Source organism: Lycium barbarum, chromosome 5 (genome assembly GCF_019175385.1).
Source record: "Lycium barbarum isolate Lr01 chromosome 5, ASM1917538v2, whole genome shotgun sequence".
In the NCBI taxonomy this organism is placed as follows: domain Eukaryota; kingdom Viridiplantae; phylum Streptophyta; class Magnoliopsida; order Solanales; family Solanaceae; genus Lycium; species Lycium barbarum.
The window spans coordinates 134,405,177-134,413,344 of NC_083341.1; the positions used below are offsets into that span (position 1 = coordinate 134,405,177).

General features: G+C 35.2%; 1 protein-coding gene across 4 annotated transcripts; it reads right to left on the minus strand.

The window, feature by feature from the left end:
* Positions 1 to 1,284: 1,284 nt before the first annotated feature.
* On the minus strand, positions 1,285 to 6,053 carry LOC132641688 (putative lipid phosphate phosphatase 3, chloroplastic). Of its 4 annotated transcripts, XM_060358765.1 has the most exons (10): positions 5,905 to 5,923; positions 5,552 to 5,665; positions 5,293 to 5,420; positions 4,395 to 4,619; positions 4,059 to 4,146; positions 3,697 to 3,806; positions 3,332 to 3,422; positions 2,550 to 2,741; positions 2,407 to 2,466; positions 1,285 to 1,609 (listed from the first exon to the last, which is right to left on the minus strand). In XM_060358765.1, exons 3-10 carry the CDS (start codon positions 5,293 to 5,295, stop codon positions 1,443 to 1,445), a joined length of 936 nt encoding a protein of 311 aa, XP_060214748.1. In that variant the 5' UTR covers positions 5,296 to 5,420; positions 5,552 to 5,665; positions 5,905 to 5,923; the 3' UTR covers positions 1,285 to 1,442. The 4 variants fall into 4 exon arrangements, with proteins under 4 accessions (XP_060214748.1, XP_060214747.1, XP_060214745.1 ...); XM_060358764.1 differs by lacking the exon at positions 5,293 to 5,420 and having other exon boundaries at positions 2,550 to 2,738; positions 5,905 to 6,053; XM_060358762.1 differs by lacking the exon at positions 5,293 to 5,420 and having other exon boundaries at positions 5,905 to 6,053.
* Between the last annotated feature and the right edge of the window lie 2,115 nt (positions 6,054 to 8,168).

An 8,168-nucleotide genomic window follows, 5' to 3' on the forward strand; every position in this document is an offset into this window, starting at 1 on the left:
ATTGCGATTTCTCCAACGCAATCCTCTGTGCTGTTGTTACATTACTTACAGAACTTGTCTGAGCATCAATTTTGATTTGCCGATTCAGTTGCATCTATTTGTCGTAATTGAGGAACCTTCTCCTTCACTACTTGATTGGACCCTTTTCCCTTGGAATTGGAACTGTTTTGAGCTACTAGAGTATTCAATTGTGCCGAATTCTTCACTTTTGGTCCTCGATGGTTCCAGGAGGTGGTTTCCTGAGCCATGATTGCCTTCTGTGAAGGAATTCGTTCTCTCTTCCCCATGGCGGCGTCCGTTGCTAATGTGCACCGAGAGAGACGTAACTCATCGCACAGTTTGGTTTTCAATCCTTATTTAATCAATATTGAAATATTTTCTTGACTTGTAAGAAGGTGGACCGCTCCTTGACCGCTTCAGCATCATCTGACGATAATATCTCTTCATCTTCAATTGTCTCTATGCCTTTAAATTTTTTGAAATCATCTAGCCTTTTTTATAATGATATCTCTTCACGTCTTATTTACCTTTCTTATCGTACTAATAAACTACTGTATGCAAATTTAAAAAATATTGTTACATTCACAAATTAGTTGGAAAAAAAAAACGGACTGCTTTGAGTTCATCAATTGCACTCAACTCATAAAAGACATACCTATTATTTGTAAGACCAATTTTCTCAAATTCGCAATTATGGGAATCTTGAAAACTGTCAAATTTTGTTTGTTTTTGGTTACCTCATTTGAAATTTGTTTATGATTTTTTGCATTTATATTTAGTAATGTCATCAATGGTGAAAAGGAGAACGGTGGAAGAAGCAATGGTCCAAGGGTCAAATCCGTATTCAACTATGCAAAATGATTTAAATTTATTCCTGAACTTTGCGAAATAATTCAAATTTTGATCATCATTTTTCACGGTCAGCATCCTTAATCTTTCTAAATCGATCACCATCACAACAATTTATACTCTCCACTTTTAAAAATACCACCCTGAAGACCACCGTTATTCCACCACCACTTCTTACTCCCACGACACTAACAAGGAAAACATACGGAAATTCCACACAAAAATCACCCAGTTCACTTAAAGACCACTGTTACTCCACCGCCACTTCTCTTCTGTTCTCCTCACACCATTTTTCCTTCTAAGCGCCAAAATTTTGAAAAACTGAGATGAGTCAAGTCACTATCCAGACTAACAGAATGATCTTTAACTCCAAGAGAGAAATAAATGAGAAGATTATCAACCACTTGAACTGATTATGCAACAATTTACACACACACAAAAAAAAAAAAAAACTTAACCCTGATTAACCAATTTCAGGTCCCTAAAGCTAAAATATTTAAGAACATATAACAAAAGCAGTCTAAATATTCACAAGAAAATAACAAACTGAGCTAGTTGAACAAAAATAAGCATATGAGTACAGAGTCTATGCCTCACATTCTGCCAAACTCCACATCCTCAAAAGGATTGGTAGTTGTACCAGACCGCTGATTCAATTGTACCTCGGCATGTTCTGACTCTAATCCTCCGTTAGTAGGGTGAACATGTCTGCTACTGCGGACCTCCTCTACTGCCCGGAAATATGCATAAGGTCCCCATCCTGCTAACAGATGAAAAAAACATATGTAAATGTAACATCCATATGCCTATCATATAGGGTTAATTTCAGACTTTTGTCTGCTATAACAGTTTAAGTCACCGAAAGGAAAATTTGTCCAATGTGTTCTCCTAGACCATTAGCAACGAAAAGGAAAATCCCAAGGAAATTAGCAGAAAACACGGTTGTGCTTCAACATAAGCCTAGTGATCTGAAATGTATTGAAGCCTAAACATGGCAACTCCTTTTTTGATGAAGTAGATTTCGTGAAAGGCATCAAGAAGATGCAATATATACAAAAGATACAAATGTTGATCTGTTCAGCTCATGGAGCCGGCCTCCCCACTGTCCCCCCGGCATGCACCCTCCATAATGGAAGTAGGTAGAAATCTTGATCTGTTTACTCTGTTATGAAAGAAAGCAGCATACAGACTAATTGACTACCAGTGTAATAACAGCATCTGTCGAAAATAGTATCACCCTTGGATGATCGGATCTTCTTTGTCTACACGAATGCGTTGAGAAAGAGCAGATATATAGTACCTTTCATTGAGATAGTGATTTTTCAACTATCTAAAAATGGAATCTATTCCAAGCATAAGTCAGATTAGTCAACATTTATCTTCTTATGATGCAACAAGTGGTTTTGTTGGCTTATTGATTGGTCACATTTTGTTCGTGAAATGGTTCAATTTGGTATTAGTCTGGATACGACAAAATCATTCTATTATTAAAGTACTAAGGAGGTAACAAAATCAAAAAGATTGAAGGAAGGTTTGTTGAAATGCAAAAGACCATACCTTCAGTATGGTATGGAGCTGGGAAGAACTGCAGGTAACAGAATGTTGCAACGAAAAGGCCTAAAATGTGAAAGGCGAGGAATATTAAGCAAAACTGAAATGCCGCCCTTATTTACTGATAAATGTAGAATTTCAAGACGAACCTATCATTCCTCCGGTGAACACGTCTTGCCAATGATGCCAGTAATCATCCACACATGAAATGCCGACAAGAGATGCCATTAAGAGAGGAAGAAAAACTATGCATAGTTTTGCCACATGCCCTCGACGATCAAACACTTTGATCTTTCCAGCCAAATACAACGATAGAAACCCGAGACCAGCAAATGACCCTGCTAAGAAGAACCCAAATTTTGTTGGATCGAAGTCTTTGAAGATACTGCATGTCATTACAATAAAGTCTATCAAAAAAATCTCCGGAATAAACAAAAATATTTCCAACTCGGACAATAAAAAAAGAAAAAGAAAGGTTGCATGGTAATTCAGACCACTTATGAAATGAAGTACTCCTTTTGAAGTCTATACGCAATCTTCATTAAAGGTTTCAACTAATCAGAATCTTGGAAATCCTGATTTATAGCTTGTTTGGCCAAGCTTTCAAAATCTGCTTATTTTGCAAAGTGGTTTTTGTCATAAGTGCTTTTCGAAAAAGTACTTTTGGAGAGTAGCAAACACTTTTTCCAATACTAGAGCAGTACTTTGTGCTTGGCCAATGTTCCAAAAGTGCATCTGGGAAAAAGCTACTTTGTTTAGCTTATGAGAAACAGATTCTCCTACTTCTCAAACATGCTTATTTTTCTCTAAAAGCTTGGCTAAGCACCTCAACTTTCTAAAATAAGCACTTTTGACTTTCCCACAAGCTTGGCCAAACATGCTATTAATGTACTTTGGATATAGTGGAAAAGAAGAAATTTGAGCTACATACATGAGGTATGCCCGCTCGGAAAGCTCTTATGTCCTTCCTTAATATCACTTTCTTTACCATGGCATATCACGTCTCCCCACTTATCATACACCTGAAAGAGAACAGCAAAATGAACAAATCAAATTACAACTAATGATAGAGTTGAGCACCGGTTTAAGCAATATGCTTGTAAGTGTATTACAGTTGCGATAATCAAGAAAAAAGAGCATTTTCTATCAGATAAACATACATAGACTTTTATTGAGTCAAAGTAGAAATGCACCAAGACTTTAACCCTTTGTTGGGAACTAGAAAACAAAGGGGAAAAGGTAAAACCTTTTCTCGTTAGAGGAACAAAATTAGGGAGGATAAGTCAAGATACATACATCTTTACCATCAGGAAAGCAGCGCCAGAAGAAGTCTGGTCGGGGACGGCCTACTGCATTCTTGATGGCATCCGTGATTACAGCCGTAATTAGTATGGCAAATAAGAGACCTGTAATGTTTTTGGACAAGTCTAGCGCAATTAGTAAAGTTACTTGGCAAAGCAAAACGGACAACATTCCTTTTACTACAACAACGAAAAATCCAAAGTCACAAGAGACAAAAGCCCAGGTGTGTGCAAGCTGGCCTAGAAGAGGTAAAGAAACATGGAGAACTAACAAGGAAATATACAAAACCAACCTCTAAAAGAGTTACTGTAGTTTAGTGGTAAGAAAAGGGGAAAATGTCTTTGAAATGAAATTACCTAGAATGCTGTAGTGCAGATCATAGACGTCCCTTCTTCGAAGATAGATGAAAACAAAGATGATAATAGGCAATAAAACTGCATATAGCTGTTCATTAGAGAAATTAGTTATAAACACTAGAAACTTCGGGATTTGATTACAAAAAATTGAACTTCTTGAAATTTGCAAGCACAGTATAATCAGCACTCCTCTCTCACACTCCTGAATTCGTTGTAATAGCAAATTTTATTCTATCATGGGCAGAAACTTCACTGTCCGTTAGAGCAATTAAATAAACTTTCTTTACGATGGATTGATACTAAACTCCATACGTTAGAAAAGAGTGGAATACTCACAGGAACAGACCACATGGGGACCGTATTTTCTTTCATGGGATATTTCAGATCGTCCAACATATCCTTCCCAACAAACCGATAAAATGGACCAATGATATAAAGGACTATCTCTATTACGACAAGCAGCAGCAATAGTAGCCAGTCATGCATGTGAATTCTTGCAACTGATGACCCATGAGACTTAACAGTATGTCCACATCCGAGCTCGATCTCATTTGTATTTCCCTGTGTCATTTGAAAAAGAAATATTAATGTGTTGTTGCGGAACCAAATTAGCATTCAAGTTGGTAGTTCATTTGATAAAACATTCTAACAAGCAATATTTGAAGGCAGCAAAACCAGAATTAATAAGCATTTCATTTTAAACTACACAACATAAGCGACAACAGCTACTTCTCAAAAACAAGCAAGTTGTGGTCGGTTAATCCTCACCGTTCATATCACTCTATTTAAGCATGTCTTAGTCCAGTATTATATAGGAGAAGAATAAAGAATAAAGATTTAAAAAAAAAAAGATTTTTTTTTTAATATTTTCAACTGGTGAATCAACAGAAATGGGAATGACTAACAAAATATTTGTTAATCATTTTTTATGTTTAAAAGTTTTCAGGAGAAAAAGAGATGGCTTTGACCACAACATGCTGAGATTTCTAGAAACTAATCCTGCACCAAAATAATGATTGTAGATATACCAATATTATCAACGGTATCTGGACTAAAAGATTTTCAAGTATTACAATGACTTCATTCACATCTTGCTGGACCACTAATTGAAACCAAAGAATTCCACAGTTCAATCCACACAATTCTAATCAAACCATACAAAATTTGGATTTTCTTTTTCCATCATAAAATCCACAGATTGCTGCTAAACAAGACAGACAAAACAATTAAGTACCATATACTTATGTTGCGCGGACTCTCCAAAATACTGTCGTAACTCGTACACGTATCGAATCTACTACTTTTGGAGGATTCAATACGAGTCCAAGCAACATAGTCTTGCACCATATAGGTAAAAGACAACTGCAAAAGAATGAAAATAGAAACAGCATTTCATGAGCAGAACCAGAAATCAAAAACTAAACACAAAACCTAACGAAAATTATATCATGAAAAATAGGAAGTAAATGAACAAAGCAAAAAGGCCAACAAACCTGAAACACAGTATTAATCTTATCTTTCCAACCCATTTAAGTACTGCTGATATTTCACCTCAAAACAGCAGAAACCAAACTTGGAGAAAATCTTGGAACCTAAAATCCAAAAACCTACCAAAAATAAGAAAGAAAACAAGATTTATCAGCAAATAATCCTTCTAGAAATAATACCAAAACTTGAATAATAGCATCAAATAAGTACAATTTAGACCTTTTCAGAGAAAAAATGGTGTTAAATCAAACATGAAGCAATGAAAAGTACCCTTTTAACCAGAAGAAAGCAACAAAGAAGAAAATTCAGAAAAAAAATACAGTATGACATCAAAGAGCAGAAACACAAAAAAACTCACCAAAATTAAGAAAGGAGACAAGATTTATCAGCAAAAAAATACTTCTAGATAATGCTATCAAGGCTGAGTAAAGTATAATTTTAAGAACCACTTTGACTAGTTAAAAGAAAATTAATGGTGTTAAATGAAACATTAAGCCTCGAAAGGTACCCTTTTAGCAGATATTTTGAGGGAAACATTGAACCCAATTTTGTGCTCCTTCTTCAAAATATTTATTTACGCTTCTAATATTTTGATAATTTAAGAAATAATTATTCATACTTTACTATAATTATTAGCTTTTTATTAATACCGGCGTTTCATTATCCTATTACAGTCACTAGCTATTATTATTTTTTATTTTATTACCATTACTACTACCACTATTATTATTATTATTATTATTATTATTATTATTATTTTGTTATTATTATTATTACCAGTATTATTATAATTCGCATTATAATCATTTTCGCATTTTTTTACCATCTTATGCACACGCATCGCATTTATTTTCGCGCAATTAAACAATAGCATTTACTTAAAAAATGTTATCGCACGGCTATTACGACGTCATATAATTTTATTTTTATCTGAGCACTGATAATTACATATTTTTATATTAGATAATATTTTAGCACACGTTAGTATATAGTTATTTAAAATAGATCTTTTGTGCAAATTTAAAAGCCCAAAATAGCACAAGAAGAAAATATATATTTTTTAGCCCATCCGCCCCAATCAATTTATAATCATTTTCGAACCAGCCCATTGTAATTAGCCCACTACCCGCCTGCACTGACCCAGCTGACGTTTTAAAATTCGTCAACACAACCCACATTTTAATACCCAGCCCACTAGACGAACCGACCCGAGTCATCCAACAAAATGAACTACTAGGGTTCCTTTCTCTTTCATCCGCCGCACCCACCTCTTTCTTTCTCTTCTCTTCCTCTCTCTTCGTCGATGAACAGAGCAAAGCCACTAACACCTTTCACCTCTATCAGACCATGCATGGTCATTTTGGGGAAGGAAATTAATGACTCCGTCCTTCCCCCACCCGGATTCAACCGTTGAAAGTGGGTAAGTTTGTTTTCTTCCCCCTCTTTTCTGATTTTCGTCTGGAAGACCCTTAATGAGTTTTGTCTATTCGTGAACCCAAATCGCTTTCTTCATCAGCTCCTTTTCATTTTCGGGTACGAAATTTTAATGAGGTTTTTTCTCCTTCTTTCTGATTTGGATGACATAGCAAGCATCTCAACGTTTGATTTGAACGAATTTCAATTTAAAATCCCGCCCAAATTTTTAGAACCCTAGATAAACCCTAATCTAAATCCTATAAATAATCGCTAGTTAGGTCATTGAAAAAAAACAGGTTCTTTTAGCCGCCTAGGTTCTTTTAGCCGCCTTGAATCCCCTAAAAAAAGGTTCTTTTAGCCGCCTTAAATCCCCTAAAAAAAAGGTTCTTTTAGCCGCCTTGAATCCCCTAAAAAAAAGGTTCTTTTAGCCGCCTTGAATCCCCTAAAAAAAAGGTTCTTTTAGCCGCCTTGAATCCCCTAAAAAAAAAAATTTAGCTGCCAAAAAATCCCCCTAAGCAATATTAGTTTTATCAATCTTATATTTCTGGATATCGAGTTAAAATATTGAATCATTTTCTGTTTCTTTTGCTTCTGATATTGCCTCGAATCTGAGTGCATGCGAGCTCAGAAGTCGTAGTGTTCGAAGTGTATATCGAAACCCCCGCACCCTGTTCGCTGCACCCGAAGAAGGTAATTCTCCTTCCTTCTAGTCTATTTTGGTATTTTCTTTATCTATTTGATGATTATGTGTGCCAAATTACTGGTGTATTCATGTTAGTGTTAGTTGTTCTTCCTATTTAGTTAGATTTATGTGTTTAATTACTAGTTTAGGCATATTTACGCATGTTTTAATTCCCGTTTAACCATATTAAGATGCTTGTTGTTAGTTTAGTTTTGTTTAGTCTAAGTTTAGTATGTTATTTTTGCTGTTGTTTAGTGGGTAACTTGATTCTCATCATGTCGTTTGAATGATACTAGCATGTTACTAGCAGTTTTAGGGCTGTGTGGCCATTACTTTCTCTGTTTCAAGCTGGTTTATATTCTTAATGTGTTTGTTGTTTGTTTACATGTGTGTAATGTACTTTATTAACTGTTGAAAGCATGTTTAGCAAGATCAAAGATCAGTTAAGTTGGATAAAGGCAGATGTTGATGTGCATTTTGTTTGAACATCTAATATTGGGATTAGACGAAATATTTTTCTAGTA

Coding starts and splice junctions, on each gene's coding strand:
- LOC132641688 (XM_060358762.1), bottom strand. CDS start 5,587: ATGGGTTGGAAAGATAAGATTAATACTGTGTTTCAG. Junction 3,807..4,058: donor TCTGCACTACAGCATTCTAG/GTAATTTCATTT, acceptor AAAACATTACAG/GTCTCTTATTTGCCATACTA. Junction 1,610..2,406: donor AGCTCCATACCATACTGAAG/GTATGGTCTTTT, acceptor ATCTGTTAGCAG/GATGGGGACCTTATGCATAT.